The following is a 19,295-nucleotide window of genomic DNA, read 5'->3' on the forward strand; positions in this document are numbered from 1 at the left end:
GAGACAGGCCCTTTAACCTGTATGGGTGAAATGTACTCCTAGCAACCAATTGGTTGCTGGGAGCCTGGCATACATTAGAGTCGGGAGCGTGTATGCAAAAGGCAGGACACTAAATAATTCAGCTATTGTCCAACCCTTTCTGAAATGATTACTTTACCTTTGTGAATAGGGTGGCCTGAGCATTTCAGAAAGTAGCGCAAATGAAAGGAGCGCAGAGAATGTGCTCCTTTCATTTGCGCTACTTTCTGAGAAGCTGGCCCTATGTTTGTAAGTAGTCTTTCTACGCTTTTATTGGACCAAAGACAGAGACGTCATTTAGGGGTCACTCCCTTGCTACCCATGTGGTCTCCCTTGCTACCCCTAAAAAAAAAAGAAGACATGTTTTTTTTTTTTTTTTTTAAGAGGAAACTGCTGGGCTGGGACCAGAACCACGTGGCTCTTTGTTTCTGGATTTGGTGGCTTTCTTGTTCAGGCCTCTTAAAAAACAGGGGCTTCCACAAATGTACCACTTTGAGCCGTGACCCTAAATAAGAAAGAATAGGAACAACAAATAATTTGTCTTTCTGTAATTCCATACAATAATCACTAGACTCATTAAAGGTTTAGTTCAGGGACACTTCAGGGGGTGAGTCACTGATTTAATTAAACACCTCAAAATCACAAAGCAGACTAAAAATCCAAAAAGCATTTAGAGTAGAATAGGCATCCATTTGGGACTATAAATAAATGTATTTTGCTTTTTGCAAGTTGCAGTGATAGCATGTGTTTTGCTGCTGTTGTCTCTATTATGATCATCACAAGACATTCCATCTCGCTGTCCTCGGTCTCTTGACAAAATCCTTGTTCCAAAGCTTATGTACAGTGTAGAAATGTTTGACCATAGCACATCAAGTGGCCATTGCCTTCATTGTGCCACAATAAATGCCTTGTTGTAATGTGTCTATATTGCCTATCTCCAGGGCATGCTGTTCAGGATGTTAGTTTGCATGTATGAGGTAACGAGTGCCCAGAGTACGGGATGCTGTGTAAGGCCAAACACTGAAGCCTGAAAAGTAGATCCACGTAGGCTTGACATGTGGCCAGCTTCACACCAGACCTGCAGATGAACTGACCTGTTAAATCTGTCACCAGTTTAAAGGTATCCACTACAGAGTGTAATTTGCTTTCTGAGTTTTAGAACATTCAGACATGTAATTGCTCATTTCACTATAGCCGTTAAGTTAGCTATAGCTTTAAGATAGCTCAGTGGGTTGAGCACTTGCTGCAGCGATGTGTCTGTGATCGTCAGTTTGCAGGTTCGAATCCCGGCAAAACCAACTCAGCCTTACATCCTTCTGAGGTTGATAAATGAGTACCAACACAGGTATATTTGTTCTATATAAAGCATGTAAGTGCTATATAATAACACATCATTATCATTTGGCCTTGTACGTCTGCTTGCATTCTCAGTAATTTGGTAATATGGGCCTATACACACTGATATTAACAATACATATGGGGATCCATTCTTGTATGAAATGCATATCATATTACAGTAGCAGTATTCAAACTGTGGGGGCAGGACCCCCTGGGGGAACGCATCCTCATGTCCAGCGGGTCACACCCACAGTCTGCATTAAAAAATACAATTGTCTTTTTTAGTCTACAATCTAGACTGGAATCTAGATTCTAGAATAAAAAGAAAATCTGGTCTTCAGCATGCAGTGAATATTGTGTGCAATAGTACCATTTACTTGCACACGGTTATAATTACACACAATATTCATTGCATGCTGAAGACCAGATTTAGCATATAGTATAATGGCCACAACATACAGTAGTGTAGCTCTCTACACTATTGGGCATTGGATCTTGCAAGTTCTGTTAATCCATGACATTAGTTAAGTGTGTTATTTAAAATGCAGATGTTTGAGGAGCACCATAAAAATAGGGTCATTGCTGACAAGCTAAGGGATTTGCACCCGTGATAGGTCTTTCTACAGGATACTGACCTTCGCATGCTTGATCACACATATCTAGGGATTCCTGTTTTCTGGGTTCTTTTTGAAAAAATTCTCGCCTGACATTTTTTCAAAGCTTTAAAAGGAATTGAAATCTGCTTTGATAATTTCTTTCGCCACAAAAAATGGCAAACAAAACAAGCTTTGGCAAAGCCACTGTTGGCTCTTATATAGATAGATAGTTTGGAAACCACTGCCATGCACATGCTCAGGTACTCACACGATTCACCAGCTGTCACCATTTTATGGACACATACCACTGGTAAGGTAATGCCTGCAAAGACCTATCTCCTTTCCACACAAAAACCAAAACTGTGGGCTTTATCACTACATGTTTAATCATGTCAGCTTAGGTTTGTATGTTAGTGCATTGTGAAGGAAAGAGAGAAACATTTATTAAATGACTCATTAATTTCAAATATTTGTGAATTTTATATTGTACCTTGATGTCGCCAGCAGCCGCTTCAGAATGTTGTTTTATATAGGTGATTTATAAGCAGCCATATGGTGCCAAGCGTTCATTTCATAGCACAGGGTACTTGCTCTCTGGGTGTCATATGTGCACAATTGGTTTAGTGGGGCTTTTTCCATTAGAAATCAGGGAGCACTGTTGATCACAATTAGACACAACTTTAATTTCTGCAACAGAGATTTCACTCGAACAAATCGGACTAAAACTCATGACTACTGTATATACTGCACATACCACTCAAATGTTTAATTTGTATACTCTAATTACTTCTGACTGTATATATTGTATATTGCTTCTACAAAATGTATAACTGTAAATTCTATATATATTGTAACCTGTGCTTAAGCGCCCTTTTACTCCTGGGTCTGGAGCGCTGTATAAATAAATAAACAAACAAACAAACAAACTCGGGAACCCAGCTCAGGCACACCACTATTTATCAGGTGGCTTTTGCTGAAGACACATGAATTCACCAGAGAGGACATTTCCACTGGGGGAACTGAAACAAGTGTGCCTTTTATCAGACTCGACACCATCACTTCAATGCTTGATGGTGACACCAATGACATGACCACAATCAATTCACCTCACACAGGACACCAGCATTGCAGAATTGAAAGGTGACAATGGATGCAAGATTAAAACAAGTGCTCCTCAAGGCAGGAGAGGGCATAAGTGAAAATGGCCCTTAGATACCTCAGCCAGAACATGACACGAACAATAAAACACTGAATTGCGACCATCACTGAAGGATTGAAACAAGCCTACATCACACAGGAATAGACACCGGCACTGAAATACTAAAATGCGACTCACACTGCAGGATTAAAACAAACACCTCAACCAGGACAAACGCCCTGTATTAAATTATTGAAATGCATCCTTCAGTGCAAGAATGACTCAAGCACACCTCACACAGGACGCCACCACTGCAATACGGAAAGGTAATCCTCAGTAGGACAGGCACAAGCGCAATTTATATATAACTACTGCAAGGTGACCAGTGCAACATTACAAAAACAAGTACCACCAAATGAGAGAGGAATGTCACTGCTGCAATAAAATAATGAACTATGTATGTGACTGCAAGAGTGAGACAAACGTGCCTGACACAGGAAACAAATTTGTATTAGCCCTACAGTAGAGGTACCCTTTTGGTATTGAAATGCTAGTGGTTTTTCTAATGCTAGGTGCTTGAGAGTCCAACAGTAGGTGTGCAGATACTGAAATAGTACTGTCATTACAGGTCTAAAACAAGTGAGCCTAAATCAAGAACCATCCACCCTGACAGGTACAAAGAGATCTGTACAAATGTTGCTTCTTCTTTCCTTCTACTGCCTCACATGGTGACCCTTGTTCTAGAAAGACTGGTTAATAAACTGTGCAGTTTTCGGATGGGAGGTAAGAGTGGTAAATAAGGTTAATTAGAAAAAAGTCTGCTCTAAAATGCAGCATTTTAACCCATTATTTTAAAGCATTTCCCGGGGGGAGAAACCACCACACCCCGAAACCCTCTTGATTGGTTCTGGCTCCCTCACTACGCTGAATCGCAATGACATATCCGAGGGAAATATTTTAGGCCCCTCCGCTTACAAAAATTCACCAGCCGCTGCTGGCCCTACGACTGTGCTGGGAACAGGGTGGGGAGGCCAGGGACTGTGATGGGAGCAGGATGGGGGGAGCCATGGGATAGTGGTGGGAGCAGGGTAGGGAGAGCCCAGGGTCTGTGGTGGGGTGGGGAGAGCCCAGGGACTGGGCTAGGAGTGGGATGTGGGAGTCCAGAGACTGTGATGGGAGCGGGTGGGAGAGCCCAGGGACTATACTGGGAGCAGGGTGCGGCGATGGGACCCTATAGTTCATAGCCATTTGGACTCTTTGTCCATTTGGCATTTAATGGCGTGGTCCCGACCTGCCGACATTTTGCTCAGGGGGGCCCAGGCCAACAAAGTTTGAAGACCACTGCATTACAGTGATATTGTAACCATATTTTTCGTAGTGTACTTAGGAACAAGAACAAAGTTATGGCAGAAAAAGTCACAGGTCCACAGCGCTTGTATATCGAATGGAAAAATCGAACACCAAGGCTGCAGGTATCTGGGTGGTGTGGATATACTGCCAATATAGATCCACGAGGAAAGTTAAAGAGAACAAAGGATGTCCCAGTCTCTCTGCGCCAAGGAATTGGAATTTTTTGACACGTGTTTCAAGCTGCGTACAGCTCTTCATCAGAGGCTTAAATCACAGCAATTAGTCTTCACAATTTAAACGTAGGACAATGCCAGGATAAATTCTCAAACTGCCTCGCAATTGTGGAAGGCGACGCGACCGTAAATTTGTGTCTGCTCAGAATTCCATCGTGCGATGGAATTCTGAGCAGACAGAAATTTACGGTCCGTGGTCCTTTAGCGGGTCCCGCTAAGGGCAGCTGGTGAAACCAGCCGCACTTAGCAGGAGCCGCTAAAGACCAGGGAGCTAATAACGGGCCCGTTAATAACAGGCCCGTTATTAGCTCCCTCCCCATTCCCATTGAGCCCTATGGGGGCTGAAATGGGAATGGGGATAGCTTCCCTGAATGGGGAAATACCGGGTTCTCCAAGGTTGGAATGACCCGGTAAGTCCCCATTCAGGAAACCCGAACCCGGACCCGAGTTGGGAGGCAGCCATGCCGCAAATAGCGTCATGGCTACCTCCAAACTCGTAATGAGGCCCAATCTGTGCATTCATTGAACGAAGCAGGACTGTCACGACATTCATGAATCCTCATGGTTCTTGTAAATTTAATACTAGGAGACGCATTCTAAACCGTTTTTGACAACTACATGTGAGTTAGACTTTTAAACCATAGCAATCCTCGTTCTAAACAAAGAAATAAAATATCAAGAGCTTTCTTTTGTATCTTGACAATTTTCACACGTCTTACCTTCAAAATCAGCTCCATATTCATATAGTCCACTCGTAAAGTGCGGCAAGGAAAAGATGATTGCTCCAAGACCAATCAAGAAGGCTGAAAAGGCGAGCCACCGGGGCTTGTGGCCTCTTTGTCCATAGAAAGACACAAAGAGCGATAAGACGCAGAAGGCAATGTCATAGCTGGCGGCCACCACGCCTGTCAGGGAGCTGTTCAGCTGATAGCGCTTCTCAATTGTGGAAATACTGACGTTCACTAGGCCGTTCACAACAGTCCCTGTCGAAAAAGAACATCATTTCATCAGTGACGGCGCCGCTGCATGGGTCTATTAAAGATACATATATTGAAGCTTGTGCAGGGCCGCCAAGATTAAGTGAAACAGCAGAAAACAAACACAATGAAGTGACTTTTTGGCTATCTTTAGTTTAGCCACTAGTCCATGGAGCAAGGCCTAACTGGTGCATTTCATTGTGATTGAGCTTTTCGAACATTTCTATGATGTGGATCTGAATGGACTTTCTAGAGAGAGGATGCAAAGGCGAGGCCGTTCTGGAAAAGCGTAGCCTACTAATGATGTGTACATGGATGTTATATTCAGGAAGGATTCTGGATATGGGTCGGATTCCTGGCTAAGAAGGATACATATGTGCTAGCAAAATGCATTCATAAAAAAATACTATTAAAAATGTTACTTTGTTCAGCTGGCAAAACAGCTGATCTACAATACCCAGATTTGTGTATAAAGATTTTTCCTGTGCTTTATGTTTACTTTCAACTTTTTTTATAATATGTGTATGTGATAAAGCATAGAAAACGAAAAGAATGGTTAGAATAGGTAATTAGGCCTTATTAGAGAAGTTGGTCTGAATATAAAAAGTTTCAATTATGATGGCCCGATTCAATGTTGTTAAATGAACCTCTGTTTGGTTGATTTAATTTTGGTCGCCACTGTTTTGTTGACCATCGGATCCCCCATGCCGCCACTCCACCTGCTCACCACCCTTTTCCACTGCCTACTCTTTACTATCCATTAATCCACTAACACACCTACCAAATCAAAAGTTGGCGACCAAAATGAAGTCGACCAAACAGAGGTTGATTTCACATCTGCATAGCTGATCTCCCTTGTGACCACATTAGGAAACCCCGTGCATGGTTTCAAGTTCTGCACATGCAGATGTAAAATGTTGGCAGAGTAAGTAAATCAAAGGGAAGAAACCTGACTCTTTGAGAACTGTACGCCAGATGTCTGCCAGAACACGGTAAGTTTCAAAGACCGTTACAACAAACCATGTAATATTATGGGTGCCAGATTACAGAAATGTGCACCGCAGCAAGTGCAAAGTTGCCCGGTATTAGCAGTAGGGCAAGGTTTGCCCTTTTTCTGAAAACACTGAGATATGTTAGAAAACCATTGCACCATGACTAGTGCTGTTTGGCATGTTCTAAGCATCAGTGCAAAAAATGCCCTAGTGCAAAAAGATACATTTTACTGCATTTCTGCTCCAGGGCAAAGTTTGCTCTCGTGCTAATACTGTTTTACAAGTAGGGCACACTTTGCCCTGGTACAAAAATGCATAGAAAATGTATCTTTGTTTGCATTACAGCAATTTTTGCCCTGGTGTCATGATTATATCTGAAGGGCGCCTGCCAGGGTCCTGATATGCCCAGGAGGGTACATATATCAATATCAAAAGGAATCAGGATGTGAGATCACCATACAGTTAAATAGTTTTGGAAACATTTATTTTAATCTCAAAACAATTTTTTCACAAATAATCTTTAGATATTTACATTATTTACATTACTTTCTATAAGCACGAAAGTGACACGGACAGGTTTGGTATTCTAAAAATGGGGAGTACAACTGTGTACAAACCTCTGGAATATTGAGGTAAAGTTCCCTAAAAAAGTGCACAAGTGGATACAACAATTAAGTAAAACAGAATTTGAGAAAATGCTACCCGGGACTACTTTCAGTCCAGGTATATCTAACAGACAGTGTACACAACACTATATACAAACATACAACAGGGTTAAACAGTTGTGTCACATATCATCAACACTGTAGTGTTTCGGCCACAGGGGGCTTGATTTAAGCACGTTATTATGGTGGCCTTCATCAGGAGAGATGTGTACAGTGGTTCTGTCTGTGGGTATTTTCTGTGGGGGAAAGGATGACTGTAAGGATCTCAGATTCTTTGTTTCTTATATGAGGTTACTTAATAACAGCTAAATGGTGCCTAAAGTATACACATTTGTGTGTATTAGAGTACAGCTTACCGTCAACTGAGAGTTCGGCGGTGTGGCTGTGCTTAAGAGTCCCTCATTTCATCATGGAGGACTGTAGTGTAATGAATACACTGCAGCAGTTTGACCTGGGGTACCCGGATCAAAGATTTCAACAGGATCCACTAGGCTTATTATTGGCCTTTAGAGGTCTCAGATCTGTGTGAGGGGAGACAAAAAATGTCTGTGTGTCATTTCCCAAAACAGACTGTGGTGGCACCACGGTATATTAAGCTGCGGTGTACTAGTTTGTAGGTGCCGTGAGTGGGAGGGTAGGGCGTCACAAAGAGCGTAACAATAATGTCTAAACGCTCTTGGTCCTGAAAAAAGGTTGTGAAATTAACTAACAAGAACGCGTGATGGTGTGTTCTATTACAAGTCATGGCACCATATAAATTGGAGGCTGTGCCAGAATGGCACGTGTCGGTGTAGCATAGCTGTACACAAACAAATGTTGGTATAGTTAAAATGGTGCTGACAGTAGTGCTCAGTATTATCTTGCATGATTGTGCTGACCGGAGTGGCCAAACCCAGGGTGGGTTTGAAGTAAGGGAGCAGGTTGGTCATCCTGTGTGCCTCTAAGTAAAGAATGGTAAGGTGCAGACCCCTGCCGTACTGATCTGTCTCTCGTGTAAACGGCTCTTACCGGCGTAATGACTACGAAGATCTTGCTGCGGTCACGGCATGTCAGGAATGGTGGTTGCTGTGGGAATCGGGGAGACAGCTCACACTAGAATCACGCCCAAGGGTTCGCTGGGGAATCAGGAGAGGACTTGTGGACCAATGGGGTACTAGGTGTGCGCGTCGGATGACGTCAGTGCACACTGTGGAAACCGAAACTGCATTGGATAGGCTTGAGACTCCTCTAAGGCAATGGGTCATGAATGCGTCCCACCCCAAATTGGCTCGAGCAAATCAGGGTAGGGGTGTGCGCATTAGCCGGAGTGTTGGCCGTTAACCAAAAGGGAAACCCAGCCTGATGGGTTCACGGGTCTGTCAACAAAACACAGCGCTGAGGTGCCGAGGACTGGCAGCAGTGCTGTGCATCCTGGAGGACGTAGTAAGGTACGAAGCCCATGCGATGGGGATGTGCGCTAAGAGTGGGTAGTCCTTGTGATTGCTCTGAAATGCATATGTGATAGAGTGTTTAAACAGATGCATATACATGAACATATAGCTGTTATCTAGCAAGTGCAATTGCAAAAGCAGATAGACATCTTGGCCGTGTTTGATGAACTTTGGATATTCTCCTGCTGTACATGTCTTGTGGTAAAATAGGCACAACCCAAAAAGACGGCATTCCAACCAACATATTCGCAACCAGCTGTGACATCAATCCCCATCTCAAACTTATCATCAAGAATATTGAATAACTCAGAACAAACACTCCTAGAAAGAGGTTTATCCTTTGTCCCAGCCACCAAAGCAGACTCCTTCAAAACAGAAGCAGAATTCACAAGGTTTTTTCGGAACCAACTTAAATACTTCTTTGAGATATATCTACCGGAGAAACAGGACAGAAAATACGATCCCACAGGAACCAGAAAGACCACGAGAAAACACCACAGACTTCAAACCGAAGTTCAATTTTATGCCACCTCCACACACCATCCCTGGAGAGTTTGATACTTTTGAGAAAATAGTAATCAAAACTGTTACCGCTGGACTAGCACAAAAAAACCTTTATCAATAAAACTTGCGCAAAGGAGAAAGGACATCCCTCAGTGCACTCAACATGGACAGATCCGTCACGATCAAACCAGTCGATAAGGGCCATCGAATGTGATTTTCAATCTATCAACTTTCTGAACCTGCACATGTACCGATCGGGTAACCTACTGAAAACTGAACTCTTCAGAAGTTCTTATTGACAGACCCGTGAACCCATCAGGCCGGGTTTCACTTTTGGTTAACGGCCAACACGCCTGCTAAAGCGCACACCCCTACCCTGATTTGCTCGAGCCAATTTGGGGCGGGACGCATTCATGACCCATTGCCTTAGAGGAGTCTCAAGCCTATCCAACGCAGTTTCGGTTTCCACAGTGTGCACTGACGTCATCCGAGGCGCACACCTAGCACCCCATTGGTCCACAAGACCTCTCCTGATTCGCCATCGAACCCTTCGGCGTGGTTCTAGTGCAAGCTGTCTCCTCGATTCCCACAGCAACCAGCATTCCTGACATGCCGTGACCGCTGCGAGATCTTCGTAGTCATTACGCCGGTAAGAGCCGTTTACACGAGAGACCAATCAGTACGCCAGGGGCTGCACCTTACCATTCTTTACTTAGAGGCACACAGGATGATCAACCTGCTCCCTTACTTCAAACCCACCCTGGGTTTGGCAACTCCGGTCAGCACAATCATGCGAGATAATACTGAGCACTCCTGTCAGCACCATTTTAACCATACCAACATTTGTTTGTGTACAGCTATGCTACACCGACACGTGCCATTCTGGCACAGCCTCCAATTTATAAGGTGCCATGACTTGTAATAGAACACACCATCACGTGTTCTTGTTAGTTAATCTCACAACCTTTTTTCAAGACCAAGAGCGTTTAGACATTATTGTTACGCTCTTTGTGATGCCCTACCCTCCCACTCAGGGCACCTACAAACAAGTACACCGCGACTTACTATACTGTGGTGCCACCACAGTCTGTTTTGGGAAATGACACACAGACATTTTGTTGTCTCCCCTCACACAGATCTGAAACCTCTAAAGGCCAATAATAGACCTAGTGGATCCTGTTGAAATCTTTGATCCGGGTAACCCAGGTCAAACTGCTATAGTGTATTCATTACACTACAGTCCTCCATGATGAAATGAGGGACTCTTAAGCACAGCCACACCGCCGAACACTCAGTTGACGGTAAGACGTACTTAATACACATGAATGTGTATACTCTAGGCATCATTTAGCCGTTATTAAGTAACCTCATATAAGAAACAAAAAATCTGAGATCCTTACAGTCATCCTTTCCCCCACAGATAATACCCACAGACAGAACCACTGTACACATCTCTCCTGATGAAGGCCACCATAATAATGTGCTTAAATCAAGCCCCCTGTGGCCGAAACACTACAGTGTTGATGATCTGTGTTTGTATATAGTGTTGTGTACACTGTCTGTTAGCTATACCTGGACTGAAAGTAGTCCCGGGTAGCACTTTCTCAAGTTCTGTTTTACCTAATTGTTGTATCCAAGTGTGCACTTTTTTAAGGAACTTTACCTAAATATTCCACAGTTGTACCCCCCATTTTTAGAATACCAAACCTGTCCGTGTCACATTCGTGCTTATCGAAAGTAATGTAAATAATGTAAATATCTAAAGAATATTTGTGAAAAAATTGTTTTGAGATTAAAATAAATGTACCTGGTGTCATGATTAAATATTTTTCAAGTATGTCCCAGTGTTTATAGAAATACGGCAAACTTTGCCGTGATGCTAATACCGTGCAACCTTGCACTTGCACTGGTGCAACCTTTCCGTAATCTGGCACCTGAAGTTCAGGCATTATCCTCTTTCTTTTTATCCACCATTCACCCACATCTGAACATAACAATCCCCCAATTCCCAGTTATTCAACAAAGCCCAGGGCTTCATAACATCCCTTTTGATTTACATGGATCTGAACCATCAATGTGTGTGAATTATTTAACATTATAACTTTGAATGAGCTGATCCTGAGTAGCAGGAGGAGGGCTGACTTTATCCCAATATTCAGGGTGATCTTGACATGGCCGCTAACTATCTCTCTATTTCTCTACTGGATGCCATCACCTAGACATACCGAACATTTGTGTTATTAGCTCTTGCGGAAAAATGGGCTAATGTAGCAGGAGTTGTGTTTGCTATAGAAGCTTGCTTCTGATCTGGTGTAAGCTCGGTAGATCAGGCTTTTCATAATGATTTCTTTTCCTCAAAATATGTGATTTCATTCAAACAACCTTTCTTTTTTTTAAAAAACATTTTTTGAGTTATAAACACAACCAAACAATACAAACCAAACAAACAATGCATGTTCCAACGGTTTCATTACACTTTCATAACTTCTAGCCACTACTTCCCTCATCCCACCCCCCTCTACAAGTCTATTGCATTAGACCTTCAGTTTCCGCATCCTGTGGTTCGGTCTCCTCTTCTACAGGCTCTGCCGGTTCATCTAATGACCCAAACAGTTCGGCTATCAGTGATTTCCAGGACTCAGTCTCCTCCTCCCCCCCTGTGCTACTCACTTCTTGCCATGCCATGGTTTCGGCTTCTGCCCATTTTTGCAAATCTCTCCACCACACCTCTACCTTTAGCACATGGCATGTCTTCCATCCTATGGCAATCCTCCTCTTTGCAAGCACATAAGCCAGATCCCTCAGCTTACTCACGTGCCTGAGCTTCTATGGACTTGGGAACCCCCCCAGCAGACAGGCCCACACTGTATCCACTATAATCTTGACCCCTTTTTCTTCCAGTTTCCCTTTCACTCCCCTCCAGAAATGTTCTATGATCGTCATGACCAGAACATATGCAGCATGCCCGCGTTCTCCTCATCACACTTGGGGCATGCTTGCCGTCCTGTATTTTCAAACCTCGATATCCTCCAAGGCTTCATATATGCCCTATGCGTTATGTACAGCTGAATCTGTTTCAGCCTCGCGTTTCTAGACACCTTCTTATGATACCCCTGCACCCGTTCCCACATCCTGTCTTCCATCGGGCCTCCAACCTCCGTTTCCCAATCTAGTCTCAACTGCGTGACCTCCTTCCCCACTTTAGACATCAGCATTTCATACAATCTGGAAATCTCATGACCCCCCCTCAGCTATGTCGTATATCATGTCTATGGTGGCATCTGATTCTTCCTCCAACACAGTTTCAGGCCATGTTCTCTTAATCCTCTGTACCATTCTATGATACGTAATATACTGGCACTCGTGCAACCCAGTTTCTTCCCGCAGCCCCTCAAAAGTAACACTAGAGCCCTCCCGCCAAATATCACCCATTGTTGCCACCCCAGCCGGTTCCTAGTGGTTCCTGAGTATCATTCGTAGCTGCACGTCTGCCCCCGTCAATGCAACCAGTGGTATCTGCGGTGAGCATGGGGACGGGTTCCCCATCATTTGACATGCCCTGCGCCACACCTTCCACCCCAGTAGCATCATTTTAGGGTGCCCCACCATTTCCGCCCTGGGTACCCACAACATTTCTTTCAAATAAAAAGGTGCACAATCACGCCCAAACAGCCTAAATTCCAAGGTCTCTTCATCAGAGAGCCATTTGGCAACATACTGTAATTGGCTTGCCACGTAGTATGCCTCATAGTTGGGCAGCTTTATCCCTCCTTTGTCATGGAAGTTCTGTAGCTTCCATAACGCCACTCTATTTCACTTGCCATGCTACAAAAAGTCCCTACACATGCTATTCAGTTTGGTGAAGAACTTCTTAGGAATCAGGTACGGTATTTTCCCGAAGTAGTGTAGGAGCCTTGGCCGGACCACCATCTTTAGCATTGCTCCCCGCCCCATCATCGCTAAGGGCAGCTATGCCCAAAAACGCATGCTCTTCTCAATTTTTTTAATGGCTACTTCTGTGTTGCACCTATGCTCTTCCTCCACGGTGTGGTATATATCTATCCCCAGGTACCGAAATGTGCTAACCGCCCACGGCACTTGCAATACAGGTATTCGCTCTGCTGGAATCCCCATGTACCCCCCTAATGGGAACATGCTGGACTTCTGGGGATTCACTGCTATACCGGACAGCACAGCATATCTCTCCAGCACTTCTAGGATGTACTGGAGATTTTCTTCTGGGAATCGCAAGCACAGCAGCATGTCATCTGCATATAGGGAGATCAGATGCCACTCCCCTTTCACCTCGATGCCTATGGTGTCATATTGCTGCCTCAGATATATTGCTAGAGGTTCCAGGGCAAGTATGTAGAGCATTGGAGACCACGGACATCCCTGTCGAGTACCCCTGCTGAGCTGCCACCTTTCCGATATCACAGATCCTGTCCTAACTCTAGCCAGCGGTTCGCTATGTAAAATTTTCGCCCACTTTACATATCCAGGCCCTAACCCGTAGTACTTCAGGGCCGCAAGCAGCCATGGCCATTTAACGGAGTCAAAGGCCTTGATTGCATCCAAAGACACAATTGCCATTTCCTCATCTCTTTCTCTGCCAAACTAATGATTCTCTGGAGTCGCCTATGATTATTGGTAATGTTTCTATGTGGGACATAGCCCGTTTGATCCGGGTGTATTAGTTTGCCAATAACCTTCTTCAGTCTATTTGCTAAAACAGCAGTTAATATCTTGCTGTCTTGATTCAGCATTGACAAGGGTCTATAGGAACCACAGCTGTGCCCAGGTTTATTAGGTTTGGGGAGCGGTATTATGACGGCCTCTCTCAGTGACTCCGGTAAGCGTCCCGTCTCGAATGCTTCGTTTAACATCTCTAACAGTGGGGGAGGACCTCTTACATGTATACATTGTAAAACTCACTTGGGAGTCCATTTGTCCCTGGGCTTTTACTAGTAGGCAGCTGCCTCACCACCTCCCCTAATTCTTCCAAAGTGATTGTGGTATCTAGTTCCTCTCTCTCCTCCTCGCTTATCTTGGGCAACCCCATGTCCTCAAGCGTTTCTTCCATCATAGCGCGACTACTCTCCCCGTCGTCTCCGTATAATACCTTATAATAATCCACAAATGCTTGATTAACTCCCTCCTGGGTGTCCTCTACGCTACCATCTTCTCTTTCTATAGTCCTGATTGTGACTCTGGGGGTCTCACTCTTATATAACCACGCCAAACGTCTCCCCGTTTTATCACCTCTCGCATGCTGTCTCTCTACGTATTTTTTATAATTAAGGTTACACAATCTCTCCCAATATTCCGCACATTTTTTGATGTAGCCTAAGTGTCAATTCTAGCTTCTCTGCTGTATCGTCTCTGCCCCTTAAGGCCTCTTCTAATTTTTCTTTCGTCTCCTGCAGTTCGGCTAAAACCCCACCTTGTAGGCCCTTGGATTTCGCTATGGCTACCCCCCGCATGACAACTTTAAAGGCCTCCCATAGTGTTCCCGCCGAATCCACGCTCCCAGTATTTATTTCAAAATAATTTACAATCTCCTCCCTCAAGTCCTCCCTAAAAAAGGGGTCTCGCAGCACTTCCGCTCGTAGGCGCCATGTCGGGGGGCAGTATTGCGAAAGGACCCTGGCCTTGTACTCTATTTGTGCGATCTCCGCTTTCATTTCGGGTGATGTGAAGACATAATCCAGCCACGTTGATAACTGCTGTGGGGCAGAATAATGTGAATATTGCCTTTCTTGGGGGTGCCTCACTCTCCATGCATCCTCCAAACCAAACTCATCCAGCAATGTCTGTAACGCTTTGACAGCAGGGGCCGGTCTATCCATCTTCCCATCCGATCTGTCCACCCTTGGGTTCAATACGCAGTTGAAGTCCCCTCCCCAGATCATCGCGCTTCCTACGCATGCGCTCAAATTCGCACTCGATGTTCTAATGTACGCCGCTGTGTTCTGGTTCGGGGCATACATGTTAACAATGCTTATCTCCCTGTTCTCCACCAGTCCCCTCAGTATAAACATCCTCCCGTCTGTCTCAGCCACCACTTGCAATCGCTGAAAAGGGACATGTGGCGCCACCCAAATAAGCACTCCTCTCGCATAAGCAGAGTACGATGAGCCCATCAACACTCGTTTCCACTTCCCAGCAATCGTGTCCATCCTCTCTCGTGTAAGGTGTGTTTCCTGCAGCAATGCAAAATCTATTTTCTGCCTGCGCAGGTACAACATAACTTTGTTCCTTTTTAAGTAGCTGTTGAGCCCCCGCATGTTCCATGTAAGAATCTTAAGGTCCCCCATGGCCTGTACAAGTTCCGTTCCTCCTCCCCCAGGTGCAGTCTGACTTTGAATTCCAATCCAATCTGTATAGGCTCGCATCCCATTCTAAATTCCCTTTAACCAAAAACACCCCAAACTTCCCATTCCCCCTCCCTCCCGCCTCCCGTCCCTTCCCCAACATCACTCCCCCCAACTGTTGCCCAGCTCCATCCCTGGATCTCAGGCTTCCCCGCATCTAGCTCTTTCTGGCTCTCGCCTGTACTCAAAGCTCCGCAGGGTGAGGCTGCCCTAGTGGCCAACCTACTACTACTACAACTATAATTTGGGGAGTAGGGTGCTTTCGCCCTGCTGCTCCTATGTCACTTCGGGTTAACTACACATTGCTATACAATTTGCATATATGTACACGCTTCTATATTCCAGTCCTTCAACGCCGTTACAGTCAGCGGTATCTTATCAAAATATCAGCCTCCTACAGCCGCGCCCATTAATCTTAATCTTCACCTAGGCACTCCTGGGGTGCTCACTCGATGCCTTAACAGTATGCATACCGCATCCCAGTCACATATCGTGTCCCTCTTGGGTCTCTTCCGTGTCTCATTCCGGGCAGCCCTGCAGATCCAGCCACGTCGTTGCTTCTTCCAGAGTGTCAAAAAAAATACATTTTGCTCTTGTGCACCACCTTCAATTTCGCGGGGTACAGAAACATATATCTTATCCCAGCCGCGCGCAGCCTTCTTTTGATTGCCACATAGCTGTACCATTGCCTCTGGACCAACATAGTGTAGTCCAGATACGCCGTGATGGTGCTCGAGGCCCTTTCGATTGTTCCACCTTTTCGGAAGTACTCCAGTATTTTCTCGCGGTCTTTGTAGTTCAATATTTTGGCGATTATCGCCCGGGGAGGGGCCCCTGGTCTCGGCTTCCTCATAAGGGCTCTATGTGCATGCTCCACTGCAAATCCCTGCGAGAGTTTTCCAGCCCCAATTCCTTGTAGGAGTAGGTTCTCGACGTAGTCTGTTGGGTCCTGTCCCTCCTCACCCTCCGGCAAGCCCACCATGCGAATTTTGTTCCTCCTTGCTCTCCCTTCTGCTTCCTCCGCACGAGACTCCAGGTTAGCTACCTGTTGTTTGAGTACATGGATCTCCTTTGCATTGTTAGTGCTGGTGTCCGTGTTGGTTTTCACCGCACCTTCCAGGCTGCTTGTTCGTTCTGCCAGCCCCCTGACATCTTGCCTCAGCAGGGTGACTTCTATGCCTACTGTGTCTATTTTAGCCGCCAGGGAAGTGCGCAGGTCTGACATCGCAACCCCCCCAAGAGTCTTTCAGCTCCGTGATGGCCTCTAAAATCTGATGGTTTTCAGCCACTGTGGTGCCCTCCGCTGGTGCCATCGAGCCTTTGGGCGCGATGGCCGCAGGAGAATGTTGCGTTTTGGCAAAAATATCCATTGTGGGTTGCTTATTCTTGTTCTTGCTCACGGCCCTTCGCGCTGTCATTCTGTGGTCTCCGTTATGCCTCGGTGTCTCGTTTCACCGTCCGCGTGCCTCCCCAACCGCCTTGTCCACCCTTATTTTTTTTTTTTTTTTTTTTTATTTTTTTTTTTTATTGCAATTTCTAGTTTCTTACAAACTTTTATTACAACTTTCTTCCTTGATCACTTCACCCTGCATTTACGTTAACATCTGGATTTTGCTAGCTCCTTGGTTCATGACTTCAAAATTTGCTCCAGAAAGTTTATAACTGCACAGGTCAAGTGAACTGAGGTCCCGCTTAAAATTTTCAACCATAGTTCATCCATACAATCGGTTTGAGGGGCGAACTTAAGTAAATGCAGAGACCTTGTGTCCTTCAGTGAGTGACAATCAGTCAGAAGATGTTTTAGTGATTCTGAGTGGTTGCCACAGAACCTACATGAGGGGTCTTTTACATTGTCAATGTGTCGTAGAAAGCACATTTGTCTGGTTTTGTGGAGGTTTGTTCTTAGACGTAAAAAGCCATCTCTATGATGGCGAGACGGGAATGTACTTAGATATTTTGGTAAGCAGTCTAGTTTGTTCGGAATCATGCTTAGGTCTGTTGCAGTCTTTAATTCATTGAGTTTTTCCAAGTTGGCAATCCAGAGATGACGTCTCAGTTTTTTTTTTGCATTTTGGGGTCGTTCTATCAGCATCTCCATGCTGATATGAGCAGCTTGCATAATTATTTTTACTTTTTCGGCCCATACTTCTTGTAAGGTGTTTGAATTTAAGTTTGTTTGTGGGTTGAACAGTTTATATGCTGGTTCAACCTTCTCCAACGATATCTTTCGTAGTAAAGTCATTGATTTCCAAATGACAGCTCCGTACATTGGTTCGAGTCCCAATTCATGGCGGATTACTGTTACTGACAGATATTTAGGTAGTCTTAGCACGCGGCGCCAGAATAAGCCCTCAAATTTAGGCCAGACTCTGAAGTCGATGTTCCAGCCTGTCTCTGATCCAAACGTCAGGGATGGTATCACCTTTTGTTGGTAGAAGGTTCGTACTGGAATCAGAGAGAATTTTCCAAATTGTGAATGTATCTTTGCACCCTGTAAAGATAAGATTTTTATTCTTTTGTCAAGTTCGGACACCCAGCTCCATTCTCTTATGGACATAGAGAATGGAATACCCAAGTATCGAATTGAGGTCACTTCCTCAATCGGGACGTTGTTTAGAAACCATTTGTATTTCTTATTTTTCTGGGTTACGCCATGACCCAATTTCAGAATTTTTGTTTTGTCCACATTAATTTTTAGGTCATGATCCATCATATAGGTGTTCAATGCATTTAGTAGCCTCTGTAGCCCTATTTGCGTTTTGTCAACTAGGACAAAGTCATCGGCGTAGATCAGATAACTTACAGGGAATCCATTGAGTTTGGGAGGAAAGCAGTGGGTGTTTATTAATGTGTCTGATACATCTGCAATGTATAATTTGAAGAGTTCCGCTGCTAGGGGGCAGCCTTGTTTCACTCCCTTTTTCGTTGGAATAGCTTCAGAAAGAACACCATCCTTGTTCAACCTTATTTTAACTGATGTAGATTCATGTAGGGCTTTTATGGGATTTAATATATTTGGAGGACAGTTCCATTTATTCAGTTTTCCCCAAAGTTTTTCTCGGTTGATTCCGTCGAAAGCTTGTTGCAGGTCTATAAATGCAAAAAACAGGGTTCCCTTGTGTCTCATGGCTTCCAACTTTAGTAGATTGAGTATAGCAAGGTTGTTTTCAGTGCCCACTCCTTTTGTAAAGCCAGTTTGACGTACATCGTTTAATCCGCAGCAACGTGCCCAGGCTGAGATCTTTTCTTGAAGGAACGAGGCAAAGACTTTCCCAATAGTATCTAATAACGCGATAGGGCGATAATTGGCAGGTACATCTCTGTTGCCCTTTTTATAAATCGGGACGATAATGGCCTCCAACCAGGATGACGGAATTATCCTGGACGAGGCTATTGTCACAAATAGATCGGCTATGAACTTTGCCCATTCGTGGGGGTGTTGTTTAAGCATGATGTTCGATATGCCATCTGGGCCTGCTGCTCGGGAATTTTTTAACTTTGATATGGCACCATGTATGGTCTTTGCGGTCTCAGCAATATCCCAGCGTACGTCTCCACCATTTTTCCCACCCACCAACATGGTGCTAGAGGGTGAGAAGATGTTTCTAAAATGTGCTACCCAGGCCGCCTCGGGAATACCATTTGCCATAATTACAGCTTGATTTGGCTGATCCATATTT

The 19,295-nt window shown here is 44.6% G+C and overlaps 1 protein-coding gene across 1 annotated transcript in view; it reads right to left on the reverse strand.

Moving 5' to 3' along the window:
- Positions 1-19,295, reverse strand: part of SLCO4C1 (solute carrier organic anion transporter family member 4C1) — an 812,270-nt gene that overhangs the window by 686,818 nt on the left and 106,157 nt on the right. The window contains exon 2 of the mRNA XM_069625459.1: positions 5,393-5,656. Within this exon, the coding sequence (XP_069481560.1) occupies positions 5,393-5,656 (264 nt within the window). The remainder of the gene's footprint in view (positions 1-5,392; positions 5,657-19,295) is intronic.

This window comes from Ambystoma mexicanum, chromosome 6p (genome assembly GCF_040938575.1).
Source record: "Ambystoma mexicanum isolate Mex_15411 chromosome 6p, UKY_AmexF1_1, whole genome shotgun sequence".
NCBI classification, from domain to species: domain Eukaryota; kingdom Metazoa; phylum Chordata; class Amphibia; order Caudata; family Ambystomatidae; genus Ambystoma; species Ambystoma mexicanum.